The 14,707-nt window shown below is 57.5% G+C and overlaps 6 protein-coding genes across 6 annotated transcripts; 4 read left to right on the forward strand and 2 right to left on the reverse strand.

Moving 5' to 3' along the window:
- Positions 1-293: 293 nt before the first annotated feature.
- On the forward strand, positions 294-1,727 carry BJ171DRAFT_565639 (uncharacterized protein; the record flags this gene model as incomplete). Its single annotated transcript, XM_053113359.1, has 5 exons — positions 294-425; positions 586-672; positions 809-910; positions 1,090-1,367; positions 1,517-1,727. The coding sequence occupies 5 exons, from the start codon at positions 294-296 to the stop codon at positions 1,725-1,727; spliced, it is 810 nt and encodes a 269-aa protein (XP_052969971.1).
- Positions 1,728-2,017: 290 nt separating this feature from the next.
- BJ171DRAFT_578368 (uncharacterized protein) lies at positions 2,018-4,159 on the reverse strand (the record flags this gene model as incomplete). Its single annotated transcript, XM_053113879.1, has 7 exons — positions 2,018-2,254; positions 2,350-2,457; positions 2,618-2,804; positions 2,956-3,089; positions 3,218-3,268; positions 3,413-3,553; positions 3,740-4,159. 7 exons carry the CDS (start codon positions 4,157-4,159, stop codon positions 2,018-2,020), a joined length of 1,278 nt encoding a protein of 425 aa, XP_052969972.1.
- Positions 4,160-4,372: 213 nt separating this feature from the next.
- BJ171DRAFT_491928 (Alpha/Beta hydrolase protein) lies at positions 4,373-6,233 on the forward strand. Its single transcript, XM_053109773.1, has 4 exons — positions 4,373-4,752; positions 4,967-5,290; positions 5,470-5,743; positions 5,849-6,233. The coding sequence occupies exons 1-4, from the start codon at positions 4,450-4,452 to the stop codon at positions 5,917-5,919; spliced, it is 972 nt and encodes a 323-aa protein (XP_052969973.1). The 5' UTR covers positions 4,373-4,449; the 3' UTR covers positions 5,920-6,233.
- A 517-nt stretch (positions 6,234-6,750) lies between these two features.
- Positions 6,751-7,468, reverse strand: BJ171DRAFT_438901 (synaptobrevin; the record flags this gene model as incomplete). The annotated part of the gene is made up of 2 exons (XM_053108013.1): positions 7,203-7,468; positions 6,751-6,993 (listed from the first exon to the last, which is right to left on the reverse strand). Coding segments are annotated over exons 1-2 (306 nt in total), but the record flags the coding sequence as incomplete, so codon positions are not given.
- Positions 7,469-8,000: 532 nt separating this feature from the next.
- On the forward strand, positions 8,001-12,100 carry BJ171DRAFT_256976 (uncharacterized protein). The gene is made up of 7 exons (XM_053106743.1): positions 8,001-9,721; positions 9,878-10,330; positions 10,560-10,702; positions 10,859-10,946; positions 11,138-11,223; positions 11,348-11,413; positions 11,512-12,100. The coding sequence occupies exons 1-7, from the start codon at positions 8,098-8,100 to the stop codon at positions 11,911-11,913; spliced, it is 2,862 nt and encodes a 953-aa protein (XP_052969975.1). The 5' UTR covers positions 8,001-8,097; the 3' UTR covers positions 11,914-12,100.
- Positions 12,101-13,113: 1,013 nt separating this feature from the next.
- On the forward strand, positions 13,114-14,082 carry BJ171DRAFT_565642 (uncharacterized protein). Its single transcript, XM_053113360.1, has 2 exons — positions 13,114-13,474; positions 13,604-14,082. The coding sequence occupies exons 1-2, from the start codon at positions 13,157-13,159 to the stop codon at positions 13,700-13,702; spliced, it is 417 nt and encodes a 138-aa protein (XP_052969976.1). The 5' UTR covers positions 13,114-13,156; the 3' UTR covers positions 13,703-14,082.
- The last annotated feature ends 625 nt before the right edge of the window (positions 14,083-14,707 follow it).

Genomic DNA, 14,707 nt, shown 5'->3' on the forward strand with positions numbered 1-14,707 from the left:
CTTCTGGGAATCGGAGGGAGCTCCTCCTTGCCGAATGCCCCTCGGCTTGATCACCGCCTACGCCTCTCAGATGTCGTGGAGCTAGTTGGGATACGATACCTATCTGTCTTTGCCTCCAACGACACTCCGGAAGCGGTGAATATCGAATCTCTGGCGCCTCGGTGCTTATTGCCAACAGCCCCCTTCCACGCATCTGGCCAGCCTACCGACACGCTTCATCGTCGGAGGTCAAGCAGCCCGACGCCAACCGGATGGCGATGCCATCAAGTCCCAGCGGAGATATCGATGAGCAAATGTCGATCATCCTGCAATTTTGTGTGTTGACCCTGTCGGGCTTTATCCAGCTTGGGGTCGTCGTCATGGCCGTGCACAAGCTCTACAACCACTACTCAAGCACATGCATATACTCCCTGTGCGTGGCTCTTGTAAGTGCGCCTCTCAAGCGACGACGTTGCCTGGAAGTCGACGCTGTCGGCACTTTGGGGGGGGGTCGATCCCGTACTATGGCTATGCTGGTGCGAGCTCACCAGCGGAGCTCTGTAACTTGCCTTTGGGATGACTGACTCCGCGACCCTGTCCGGATAGCTCTTCCTGGTGTTCATCATCTCCCAATATTTTACCGTCGTTCCCGAAGCGCGACAAGCCAACAATGAGTCGGTGACGGCATCGATGGTGAGGTGCTCTGCGGAACAGGTGCATCTTCGGGGGCCGCGTTCACTCGGAACCCACGATGCTCTCATGCTGACTCTGTTCTTTGGGGCTTTCATCCTTTCCCCACCAGATTGCTATTGATTTTTGGGCCAACCAGGTTGGAATTGTGACGGTGCCCTTTGCGGGCGGGCTCCAGCTCATCTTGATTTACCGCAAGTTTTCCGAATTCCAGCCGATCTTTGGGCATAGCACCGTTTGGGTAATCACATCCTTGAGTCGTTGGGATGACGCCGTGCTTGGCCAGGGAACGACTGCCGGATCAAAGCATTCCCCGGCGACGAGATGACCTCGAACTCTGAGGGCTCATCTACATCGCCGTTCGCATCCATGCTCACACCCACGTGTCTTTCTTTCATTCTTGGTATCGTCCGCAAACAGCAAGACAGGTTGTTTTGGACGACCCTCCTACTTGTCGTCATCGCCAACATTGTCCTGGCCGAGATTCCGTCGATTATCGCGCTAGGCATTGCCAATATCGGGCTGTTCTTCTATCTTACAATCTGCACGTTGGTGATGTGCATCGTATTCCTTCGCAACATCGAAAGAGTGTCTCGTCTCGACGATAGCACCGCGTCTCGGAAAAAGTCACGGCACTCCTCGCGAGCGTACCTGGAGCCATGGGTCAAGAACCTGCTCTGGTTTAACTTTGGAAACTGGTTTGTAAAGCTGAGAGGCAGCGAAGCAGAAATGGCTGTGGTTGTGGCCGGTGATGCACATGCTCCCCCCCCCCATGTATCTTTGACGGACGGTGGTTGTTGGCCTGCGATCCTCGACACTCACGCAGTACTTCCCCCCGTTTATACAGCCTTGTGACCACAGCGGTGTTCATCGCCGGATCCTTGCTATACCAATCCTATCCAAACCTCAGCAACGTCTTTATTGACGCACTCATTCTGGGAGCAATCTCATACCAGATCTCCTGCCTGGTATTCATCTACAATGTGCTGCCGTCCAAGCTGGTGTCGACCGCCAATAAGCTCTCTCAGCCAAACTTGAAGGAGATGGGAATATCTTAGTGTGTCCTGGTTGGCCCAATATACCAAGGCACACGCCATCTGTTCGTCGTCGTTGATTCTGCATTGCATTTCCTCAGCGCGGCATGCAGAGATCGAGTCAGTTGCCGCTCTTGCCCCTCTTGCCCTTCGTGCCGCTCGCCGTTGCATTTCGTGTGGGAGGTTCGAACAATGACAACTCGGGGCTGCTCCTTGGTTCATCATCATAGCTGCTACGCATATTTTATACAGTACCTAGCGCCCTTTGCCACAATCAAACTGCCCCGTGCATATCTCCGAGCTGAGTCAGCGGTCTATGAGTGCGATCCGTCTATCAGCCCTCTGAGCAGTCGCCTCAGAATGATCCGATCCGCTTCCTGTGAGCAGAGTGTCTGCGTCTCAACGATCTCACTATGTGACGATGACTGCCCTTGCACAAGGCGAGCAAGCGCATAGCGGAGCGACATCTGCCCGAGAAGAAAGCCCATGGCTGTGTTGACCTGGAGAGACTTTGGCCTGTGCGGCCGTCGGATGTAAAACTTGACGGGCAGCTGGAGAGACGGCAGACGCTGGGAGTGAGCTCAGCCTCCGCACATCTCCCTCACAATCCTTGTGTATTCGCAACGACAGAGCAGGCGACACTCACCTCGTTCTGCAGATCCAGGGCAATGCGTCGAGTCGAGCGTTGGATCTCCTCGTCAACCATCTCAAAGAATATCGAGATGGAGATCTCTTCCGAGAGGACAGATTGCGCCTGTATTTTTTCGTCGCGGATACATGTTCAGTCGTGTGCTATGGACATGGACAGACGGACGGAGGCTGTCCTCTCCTTCCTTCTGCAAACAAGCACGGGTCGAGTGTGCCTCGGCTGTCTCTCGAGCTCCTCGACAAGGCGAAATACCGAGACCACGTACAATTTCCATGTCATTGTAGACTTCGTTCAGGACATGGCTGAAAATGCGTTCAGAAGCCTCCTGCAGGATGTGCTCGTTGACGATGGTCTTGACGAGCTCCCGGACGACTTCACAGCACTCTTCTCGGACAACCGGGTCAACGATGCTCTCGAGGATTGCTAGTGGTAGAGGTGGCTCAGGAACGTATCTGCGCTGGATGGCAGTAAAATGGTGTCAGCCATAGCCGGTGACATTCGTAACTGGTTCCGCTTGGACCAGATGCCGAGGCCGAGACACACCAGCTGTACGACTGCCGGCTGTTGGGTGGCTCATGAATGGCTCCAACGGCACGAACATACTCGGCTGCGAGCTCCTCGATAGCCTCGGACACAATGAGGGGGATCTCATCACACAGGGCCTCTTCGATGATGTGATATTTGATGTAGAGGCAGCGAAAGGCTTTGGTCCGGAACACCTGGGCGATGTATGGATACTGGATCATGAGAACGGAGGAACCGGACTGCCATCGGCTTTCTTTGCCACACTCGTTGACGCTATCCGGCAGGATGTTGAAGCAGGGTGTGCATGTGCATGCGTGGATGAATGCATGAGTGTACTTACTGGGGCATAAGACTCTTCAGAAACTTCGACGATAATGTCCGGAATGACTTCCTGTTCAGCCAGACACGACGTTTGCAAGTTGGGTAAGGACGAGCAGTCTCGTCAAAACGACTCGGCTTCAGCCATGGGTGACCACCGACCTCGTGCAGAGCACAAGAGCAAAGGATACAGAGCCGGGAGCTTTGGGACACTTACGCTCTTGAGCACTTGGTCTATCAGTCTCTCCACGAAATACTGAAGCGGGTTGCGCTCGCGTGCGATCGGATTGAGCTTGGTATCGATGAAGTCGCGCTTCACAAGCCATCGCCGGATGTACTTTTGTAGCACAATAGCAGCCTGTATCGCGACGGCCAGCAGAATAGGTGATAGACGCAAATTGGATATTATTTTAATAAATATCAATATTCACCTTGGCTGCTCGAGATATACTGGCGTGCATCCTTGCTCACGCAGACGACGGCGACGAGTAGCGCTATCGATCAGCCATGGGCAGCAGAGCCGTTTGCATATGCGCATACTTACGCTGTGGCGTCTCAGTCTCCATTGCCTCTCTTTTTCTTCGCGCCGATGAGATTCATCCTGGCCCCGTCCGTGGATGAGCGATGTCGATGATAGCGTCTGGGACAGTTCGGGTTGCAGTGACGGGGCACATATCGGCAGCATCGGGAAGAAGGTGGGAGCAAAGGCCAGCGACGGAACGGGGTAGTACGGCAGCACCGGCAAAGCGTTCGGGTTTGGGACATTCGAGAGGTTTCCGAGCGGGAAGAATGAAATCCCCATGGACGGTGCTGCGGCTGGCTCGGCTGCAGGAGAGGCCTGGGTCTCTGCGTTGACGAGGTCTGGTTTGGTGGGCTCAGGAAGATGGACTCGCGGCAGGGGCTCGAGCACCACGCGCTTGCCAGGGGGATTCCTGGGAAAGCATTGTGACGATGGCCGGTTCATGATGAGATGCCGCGACGGACAGAGTGCAGCAGTCGAAGCAACCGTCTCGACGGTCGTTGGTGTGGGCGGATCGTCGGGCCGTGGGAAGCGCCGTCATCCAGCAAAACCAGGAGCGGGGTGGCAGTGCACTCGGGTGGTACACGCCAAATGTCGCTTGATTGGTCGGTTTGGCTGTTTCGTTGTTTGGCTGTTTCGTTGTTTCGTTGTTTCGTTGTTTGTCAGCCGCGCCGTGCCTGCGACATCTGCCAGCTCGATCGTCTGGGCCGATCCAGATCCGACATCGACCCAATATGATGATGATGCAGTCGCTGCTGCGATGGCGAACGGGCCCAAGGCCGCCCAAGGCCGTTACTGTTGTACGCCAGCCACTACAATTCGCTGCCCGCCGATACCACAGAGCGGCACCGGCAGCCGACCATGCTGGCAGCGTCCTCGATTTGGCCTTTGAGCGACACACTCCGGACTCATTCCTGGGCGATGCGGCCGAGCCGCTTCCGCTGGTGGTTGTGCATGGTCTGTTTGGCAGTGCCCAGAACTGGCGGCGAGTTGCCAGGAATCTTGCCAACAGCCTTGGCACAACAGTCTTCGCGCTGGTGAGTTCTGGCCGAGACCCGATGCTGCAATCGGGCCTCACATCTCTGTCGCCGCAATGGTCGGAGATGACGAGGACGACTTGTCGATAGGTTCCGTGCACGATGGACGACTCGCTTCCAGTGCAGTGGAAGCCTTCACTCCGGGCTCGCCCTGGCCTGTCCATGCACCGATATCGTCGTTCCGGCCTGCCTAACTCGAATCTGGCTGTCACAGGACCATCGCAACCATGGCTCGTCGCCGTTCTCCCACGGGCACCAGCACACCTTCCATCACATGTCCAAGGACGTATCCCGATTCCTCGACACCCAGGGTATCAAGAAATGCACGCTTGTCGGCCACAGCATGGGCGGCAAAGTCGCCATGACGACGGCGCTGCTGGATAGCCGGGTCGCTCGCCTAGTGGTTGTGGACTCGTCCCCGGTCAAGGTGCAAGAGTTCCGGGATGTGCGTGCCCAACTCGAGGGCATGATGCACGTAAACCGGTCCAAGCCTGCGTCGCTGCAGGAGGCCGATGCGATCCTGAGGCAGTACGTGGAGGTATGCGGGACATGTGCTGGCATTCATCGATGCGAGACGACTACGACTTGTCACTGGCTTCCGGCAGCATGAAAGCGCACTGATCCCGGCAGCGTGAAAGCGCACTGATTCCGGTGGAACGGTCGCTGTTGGGATGAATGCTGCTTCCTGCTCACATTCTCTACTCAACGATCCCACAGGAAAAGATCGTTCGCCAGTTCCTGTTCACCAACTTTAAGCCCCAGTCCGAGACCGGGCTGTACGAGTGCCGACTGAACCTCGAGGAACTCCATCCGTACATCATCCGCGAAGTGAATCAGTTCCCGATTCCGATCGACGGCCAGGCTCAGTTTGAGGGCCCCACCCTGGCAGTGCTGGGGTCTCGATCTCACTACGTGCCCGAGAGTGTCCGGCCGAGCCTGCGGATGCTGTTTCCGAATATCGAGTACGTCGAACTTGATGCCGGCCATTGGGGTAGGTGCACGGCTGGTGCTGTTGCTCTGCACTGGCAAGATCGCGACCCGGAGCTTGCACATGGCGATGGGCGACGCTGAGCTGATGGATTCTATACTGCTGCAGTGCAAGCCGAACGACCGACTGAGTTTGTCGACACGGTCTGCCGATTCGTGCGCCAGCACCCGAATGTTTGAGGAAGCAAGTGACTCCAGACTCATGGCCCATGACCCTGTTTGTGGAGCTCTGCCTTGACCATGCCCAGGGCCAACACTGAAGGTGGCGGGCTCAGCGGGGTACCCTCGTCTTCGATAGAAGCGATATCGACAGAAACCTGTGGCCATCTGTCTCTCGAGAGAGGGCAATTGCGCGATTTCGGACCAGGTGTATTGTCGAGGATGGTGTGCTCGATGCTTCCAGCGTTTCCAAAATGAAATGGGACACCCCGTTTTGAGCCATGACATATATTTTGTTTCTAGAACCTGAATACACCCACCCATCCACTCATCGCAATCATGGCCAAACACAGCACCCTCGCTTTCCGCATCGCTGCACTGCGACCGGTGGTCTTCACTCGGAGGCTGCCAAAGTGATCTGTTATATTTCCTATGGCTTTGCTTGACGCATGCCATCGCATACTACGCTGACAAATGGGTTGTGGGCAGGTGTCCCATTTCCCCCTGAATGCAGTGTAATACAGAAACGAGCATCACACACAGGCTCGACAGTTGCATGCGGATGGGGCGAGCGGCTGGGGGGGGGGCTTGTAGCCACTCGCAGTATGTCGGATGGGTTCAAGTGGAGGATGTCAATGGATAGGCCCAGAGTGCAGCTGGGAGGGAAACGGGTGAACATGTGTACAATAGGAACCGGGCACGGTTAGTTGGTCTTCAACGGACGTTCAAAAAATCGGTCGACCATCGCAGGGACTAGGGGCTGGAGGGCGAGGCCGAGGCGATTGCCGGAGCGGGAGCGGGAGCAGGCGAGTTGGCTGCGGTGGTGATGATGTGCAGGATGCCGGTCTGGTTGAGAATGATCAGGATAACGATGATGAGGATGACGGTGATCAAAGCGATCATGGCGATCCGCCACTTGAGGGCCTTCCACCAGGTCTTTGACTGGATCTTGGTGGCGGTATTGTCAAAGGACCTGGCGCCACGCTCCAAGTCATCGGTCTTGTCCTCCAGGCTATCGAGCCTGTACTTTCGCTGCTCGGCCAGCTCGATGTTTTCACGCATCTGGTCGACGGTTTGATCGATCTGGTTCCGGATCTGGGTAGGGCAAATGGACGGTTGGGTCGCCAAGAGTGAGTGTGGTTGGGCACGTTGGCGCAGGCGGCGGCGGTGGCCTTGGGCTTGGCCGGCTGCCAGAATGCAGAAGCGGCAACGATGCAGGACATGCGTCGGATGGAGAGGGATGGAGAGGGATGGAGAGGCGAGGACCCGAGAGGATGCAGCTGGAACCAGTGGCGAGGACATACCCCCTGGATCCTGTTCACTTGATGATACTCGGGGTTAACCGAGGGAGTGGAAGTGTTTTGCATGGCGGGGCCGTTGTGCAGTTGTGCAGTTGTGCAGTTGTGCGGTTGGTTGGTGAGTCGGGGAAGGCAGCGGATATGAAGTGGCCGGTATCAAGCAGACGATACGAAGCGGCTGGTCGGAGAGACTGGCGGCAAGCAGCAGCAGCAAGCAGCGCCAGAAAGAGGGAGCCCGGTGGTGCCAAGAAGGACAGATGCAGACAGAGGATGGAGGGAAGGAGGATGGACAGATGGACGGAGGATGTATGGAGGACGGGGGCGGTGGGTGGCGGTGAAGTCACGTGTGTCTCTGTGTGTGTGTGTGTGTGTCTGTGTGTGTCCTTCTCGATCCCGGTCTCTCTCGCTGGCTCTCGGCGTCTCTCTGTCCCGCTCTGTCTCTCTCCGCCAGCCACACACACACGGCGCACATGATACACAGGACCACACACACACACACGTGACGCGGTGCATGCCGCTGGTTCGATCCGCGGCGCCCACCGCGTCGGCCCTTTGGGCTCCTTCGCAAACAATCCATCTCTGGCGCCGTCAAGCGACCAGGTCCTGCGACCCATCCTGTCTTTGCTGCTGCTGCTGCTGCTGCTGCTGCTGCTGTTACTGCTGCTACCGCCTTCGCCGCTTGGCTCTCGCCTGGCTCGCCAACCATTCTGCCGCCTTCCTCCCGTACTCGTCGCCATCCGCTGTCCCGCTCGCCTCCCCTGCCGCTTATCCGAGGCTGCCTCCGTCTTCATCCTGCAGCTTGCCCTCTGTGGCCCGGCCCGCTCCCATCCCCCCGGGCTGGTCTTCTTGAGCTGACTCATCCTCACCGCATCGCCTCGGCCACCCTTCCAAGCTGCCCGTCATGTCTTCGGGCCAAATCCCTACGAGCTCGCCCAAGCGTGCCTCTTCCGCCTCGCTCCGGACCATCGGCACTGCAAGCTCCTTCACCAGCCGCTTCCAGAGCGATATTTTCCTCGTCCAGTCTCCCACGCCCTCCCAGGGCTCGCTCGAGTCGGACGAGCTCGGTTCGTCTACCTCGCCTCGTGCAGGCGCCTTCTGGAGACGCAGCATCGCCTCCACCATCATCCCGGAATTGTACATGTACGAAGAAGGCGGTGAGGTCGACATTGACGAGCCCATCATCGAGGTCGACGAGCCCGAGTCGCCCTATGTCTCCGAGTCCACCGACCCACCCTCGGCCCTGAGCCCGGCCTCTGTCACCCACCCTCAGCCTCCGGCCCCCGCCAGTCGTCTCGATCCAGGCCACCCGCATCCAGCCCACCGCATCATCGCCGACTTCCAGTCCATGCGCTCCTCGCCACCAGTCTCGCCCTCGGTCGAGCAAGCCCCGGTGCGGCTTGGCCATCCGGTGCGGGACGTTGGTCCGTCGGGCTTGCATACTCTCACCGTCCCATCCGGCCCGGAGCTCGAGGACGAGTTCTCGGTCATGGAGGCTTACGGCTACGTCTCAAGCCCTCTGCCACCATCGACACTCTCGCCCAACAGTCCTCTTGGCTCTGCCCACGATCTTCAGCCACCAGCGACTGCTGCCCCGCCCACCAAGACGCTCAAGTCCCATTCGGCCCCGCCTCCCTCCCAGACGAGCTCTGTCGTGCCCTCACATCCTCCCGTTCCGCACTCAGCTTCCGCCGACATTCCTGCAGCACCTCATAGTTCTCCAAGCATCAAGCCCTTTGTCGTCTCCTCGTCTCCCTCGCGCCATTCCTTCACGTACATGGCCGCCACCTCGTCTGGTCCCATGTACGGCTCGGTGGACGACTCCCGCAGTTCCAGCGCTCCAAGCAGCCGTGTGACGACCCTGCGGATTGCACCCCATTCGACCTTTGCTCCCTCAAAGTCGTCCATTCTCTCCAAGCTTGGCGATCAGGACGACGAGGCAGCCCGCTCAGCCGCGCGGGATCCTCATGGCATGGGCTCGCTCAAATCTCCAAAGGACCCAAGCCGCTCGCCATTTGCGCGTCCTCTGGCCTATGGTACCGGTGCGCCCGCTGGCTCCACCGGCCCGGCCAGCAGCGGCCATCGCCGGGACGATTCCTTTGGCCACCCTGTTCTGACCGAACCCACCATCAACTCCATCATTGACTCGACCCGCAATTCCTCGCCCGCTCCCAGTGAGGCGACCATGATTTCGTTCAGCAAGCACCGCGGACCCCCATTTCACGCTGGCGAGATCAACTACTCGCTCGTCAATGACAACGATCCCTACGGCGAAAACGACGACGACGACGATATGGACCGTGAGGACGAGGATGACGACGAGGACGGACCTGCCAGCGGCCGAAGCACCCAGGGCCCCAATTCGCGACTCACCGGCGGCCCCGTGTCCGAGTATGTCTTCTCCTGGAATGAGTCGACGGTCAAGCGCAATGTCCTCTACAGCCTGTCGTGTCCCTTGGTGGTGCTGTCATGGGTTGTCATCCCCGTGCCCCAAGCCCTTGTCTTTGACTCGACGCTCAAATCTCCAGGTACATTCGATCAACTCGAGCGACAGCTGCTGAGGGTGCTGATCCATGACAGTGTGCATGCCTTGCTGCTACCGTGGTTTCTGCGTGACTCGACAGCGGCGTTGCCGTAGATGCGGCATGTATCTTACCGCTGACTCGATTCTGTTTTTGCACCAGCCTTTCTGTTCTTCTACATCTTTGGCGCCTTCAACTTCGTCCTCCTCACCTATCTGCAGTCCGTCTATCAAATCTACCAGCTGGATTGGCGGCGAAAGTACTTGTATCTACCCAGGCTCGGCCAGAGCGGCATCGTGTGGTTCCTGCCCCTGCTAGGCGTTTATATCCTTCATCTTACCACGCATCTGGATGATGGAGTCTGCGGGGCCATGGCGGTCTTTGGCACAGTGATGGGTCCGTGTCTCGGTGGATGGCTCAAGACTCGATATAGGAAGGCGCCCCAGAGCAGCGGACTGCTCTCGCACCAGAACAGCGTCCAATCCAGCACAAGCGATCTGGCTGGCTCACACAGCTCGGAGTTCCATGTCAATCGCTTCCACTCGCCTACCCCTGGATATGACAACCGAAAGCTGATCCTGGCTCGCCGATACCAATGGTTCCTGGCTTTGATTCGTAAGTGCTGTCGACTGAGACAACGGCAATAGTTGCTGACTGCGATGGCCACGACAGCGGCTCGAGGACGTTGCCAGGAGAGATCCGGGTCTGACTCCGAACAGCTTGGCCATCCGGCTGTCGCTGGGATCTGATATGCTTGCCGCCAGCACCTGCGCTATGAGAGCACAAATTAATCCATCGCTCGTGCTCTCCGTGCCTTGCCTTGAAACACACTGGTCATGTTCAGTTCTGTCGGTGATTGGATCAATTGTGACCAAGCTCACTATCGACCAGTTTATCCACGGAGCAGATGGCAAAGAGCACGGCATCGTCATCGTATCGGTGTATACCACCGGCATGCTGATTTTCGTGTCACTACTGGACTATCTTGTGAGCATCGCGACTAGCCAAGCCTCCCTGGGATATGTTCATTGCATGAGCCGAGAGCGTTGCCTCGATGTCTTTGCGGAGAGTCTGTACCCCTCTGATTGCGCATCCAACGGCATCTAGTCGACTGCTCACCGAACCTCGCCGGTCCATCCACAGGCAACCTGGATATCCGACGATCAGATCAAATGCTGGCCCCTGAATTTCGTGTCGCGCATGTTCTTTTACATGCTCTATTTTGTATTCTGTAAGCGCTCCTCGACGACTGGCATCGCAGCACTTTGTCGCAGCGCGTACTCGTCCCCTACGTCCTCCGGATCTCAACCCACTAACAAGGCTGTGGGCCGCATGCGGCACCATGAGTCTTGCGTTGCTGACCCTGTCTTCGTCGCCGCTGGCATTTGCTATTGCGCCATCTTTTCATCTATCCGATCATAGATCGGACAATCTTGCTCTTCTTGACCATAGAAGAGATTGCCGTTGTCCAGCTCACGTCCGTCGTCTGGATCGTATTTGTTTATCCGGTAGGTTTGGTTCCGGCAGAATTGCCATCGTGGTGCGCTCTGAAGTGCATGTCCGCTGACTCGCCTCTGTTGCGGATGCCTTTCCACTCACCCATGCATTTTGCCCTGCTTGTGTGCGTCCTAGATACTGATGACCTCCCAAGCACACGCTTTTCTGATCGAATATGTCGGACTGAATCGGTCCTATCACGTAAGCCGCTTGATGCTTCTGACAGAGACGCGCACCGCAAGCACCGACACGCTGGTCAAGGAGGGAGACTCACGAATGCCTCTGGTCTCCATGCACAGGATCACATCCGCCACGTCACGCGGTCATTCTTCCTGCGAACGATCGCCGAGTCGACCACGGTCATCTTTTCCCTTCTCTTCAGCTTGACCCTGTACATCTTTCCCAGCAAGGTGTATCCCATCTACAACTTTGGTCCGGACGACCACGGCAGACAGACACAGCAGCATCCGTACAGCTTCCCAGTGACCTTTGCCATCATCTTTGCCGTCAACCTGATCGAGCTCCTGGTGGCCAATACGGCTCGCCAGACTTTCCAGAAGAGCTTCCGACTGCTGGTTGCGCGCGAAACTGTCAGCGAATTTGCAAAGTATCCGGGCCTGTTCACGATCTGCTGGATCACGGTGGTCGTGGGCCTGATGGGCATGGTCATCTGCGCCCTGGACTACCAGAGTTTTGCTTAGAATTATCTGTACATTGCATTTGGTTCCCTATCCCCTTCCGGTCCTTGATCCTTTCTTGGTATTGTGTCGTTTCCATCTTCATCGGGACTCAACTCCCCTCTTCCCCCCCCCACTTCGACATATGCTTGCCCTTGGACGTCGCTGCTACTGGCCCTATCAGTACATATCTCATGGGCACGGCCGCCTCGGGATCTGCTCGTGCATGTGCACGACCGTCTCTCGTCTGTTTGCTTGCTTTGCTCTGCCTTTCCATGATTTGCTCTGCCTTGCCTTGCTTTGCTCTGCCTTTCCATGATTTGCTTTGCTTGTTTCGTCTCCCTCGCCAGCCACTCTGGCATATGGCCTGTGCCCTTCTGGCATCGTGTCGTCAGCATCACGTCATTTTCCACGCCAATGATACTTTTGGTCCCAATCCTCTGAACTCATCCTCTTGCTGCAGAAAGACTCTGCTCGAGATGCTCTCTCGACTTTTTTGTTCTGGCCAGACGAGATTGAATCTAAACCAGTTTTGGATGCTGCGTACACATCCCTGTATTGCCCACAGCAGTAGTGTACTGGCCGGCGGTGCTGCCCCCATCCCAGTTGTTTTCTTGCGCCTGTCGGATTGCCAGCCGTCACGTGGCAAGTCCGTCCCTCCCGGATATCCCGCGCACACAAACCCACCGCCGCCGTTCCATCCAGCCCGCTCGATCCTGTCCCTCTGTCATCCTCCAAGCCCAAGGAGAGCCCCACCGAGAATCCCGGCACAAGCACCGGCAGCGGAAGTGGCACTGATCATAGCAACAAGCACAACATCTCCAAGACGAAATCCCATCCGACGACGATCACTCACGCACGGATATCCATCCGCCCAATCCACTCAATCCGCCGACAGAACCGCCCACAGCCACCGCCGAATCCATGCTCTCATCGCCAAGAGGCTTCATCAGCGTGCCCAAGTTCACCCTGATCCCGAGCACGCCCGTGCCAGATGCCGAAGATGCTTCGGTGAGAATGACGAAGCACCACAGAGTGCAGCAGCATGTATGATGAGCGGGCGCTCTGTTGTCTCTGCTTTGGGCTTGCTTTGCTGCGGATGCCATGGCGCAACTGTCCGTCGCTCGATCGGCTGTGCCAGCCGCCGGCAAGCTTCGCTGTCATCTTAGATTCGGTGTCGATCTGCCCAGCCTCCATCTGGTTACATCTCTCTAACGAACCACTCGCCGCCCTCGATTTTTTTGTTTGATTTTCTGTTTTTGGCGCCATGATACCAACCCGCTTCCCCGCCTCTCTTTCCTCTCGCTCTGGCTCGCTCGACCAACTCTTGCGGATCGAACGACCGGACGCCATGGTACGAACGGGTGCACTATCGGCAACACCATCCCTGCTGGACCTTGTTGGGCATTGCCGAATATCGCTGCCGTTCGGGCTGCAGCGCACCATCCGGGGGAAGAGAACGTTCTCGCAATGGCTCTTGAACATGGACGACGACGAAGAATGGACCCATGTCCAATACGGCAGTCGTGCGGGCTCGTGCGCCAGCTTCATCGTTCGCCGCATCAACTTTTGTGTACTTGCCAAGGTAGGGCGTGTATGTCCAAGAGCATGTCCAAGAGCAGGTCGTGGATGTGGTGTGGCTGCGGTGCCAAACAACGACTGGCCAAAGTGCACCGGTACTGACCGTTTCTTGCGACGGGTGGATGTCTTTCAGACAATCATCTTCATCGTCATCGCATCATGGATGGTCCTGCTGATATGGCAGCTCTCGTACCTGCACGCCGGTGCATACCCTGACTCGGATTCGTCGTGAGCAGCGACCGCATCCCAAGTAACCCTGTCGAGACCAACGGACGGATCCGATATCCACCCCCACGCTCTTGCCCACACCTTGGTCCTGTCCGCCGACTTGGTGCCGCTCCCACCGCATTCCCGCCCGCCCGCACCGGCCAAGACCCAGACCCAGACACAGCGGTTCACTTTGCATTCATACCTAGGCTGGCCCAACGTGCATCTTTACAATCCCCCTCCCTCTGTATCATACTCTCCATAGTTCAAAATAAGCTCATCCGCGGTGCGGGTCTCTCCCTGTTGTACTGGTGTTGCTACGGAATGGCTCGGCTCGGCTCGGCTCGGCTGCCCATTCAAGACGGTCGATTTGCGCGATCCACACTGCCCCGTCTTCCGCCTGGGCATCTCGGCCCTCCCTTGAGTACCCCTATATCGAAACAGCGGCAGTTGGTCTCGGCCCGCCTGTGGTGGCTCTACCCCCATATCTAGAAAGGCAGCATCGTGCTGCCGATTCATTGGAGCGCAACTGCATCAGTCTCCGGCGATTCATGGAGACTGTCCCTGGTGCCGTGCTGCATCGTGCTCCGAGCGGCATGCCCAAACTCGCCTGTCGATCTTGGTCCCTGTGCTTCGTCTTCCTCCGTCCCCGCATCTCCCAGCAGCCGATCGGCGTCCTCGGGCGCTCGCTCATGCCCATCGCACGTGGCCCATGTCTTGTCGCTTGCCCGCGCTCAAATGCGCTCTCGCCCGTTCGCTCCGTTCCGTCGCTGGTTTTGTCCCATCTTCCCATCAACGCAAAAGATCCTCATACCGTCGTGCTTCGCGGCCCGTGCCCTCTTTCCCTGCCTCTCATTGAAGCCCGTCCCGCTCTTTCCAGATCCTAGAGTTCCCTCTCGTTCGTTCTCCGATCCTGCCCCCGTTTTTCTTTCAAGAGCCCGTGGTCCTTCTCCCAAACAGTCTTCCAGATCGCCCGCCCCTCCGCTTCAGACCCGGCAACATCCTCGATCAGGCTCGTTTACTTCCCCCC

The sequence above is a fragment of the Polychytrium aggregatum genome (assembly GCF_025602895.1).
Source record: "Polychytrium aggregatum strain JEL109 chromosome Unknown BJ171scaffold_6, whole genome shotgun sequence".
In the NCBI taxonomy this organism is placed as follows: Eukaryota; Fungi; Chytridiomycota; class Chytridiomycetes; order Polychytriales; genus Polychytrium; species Polychytrium aggregatum.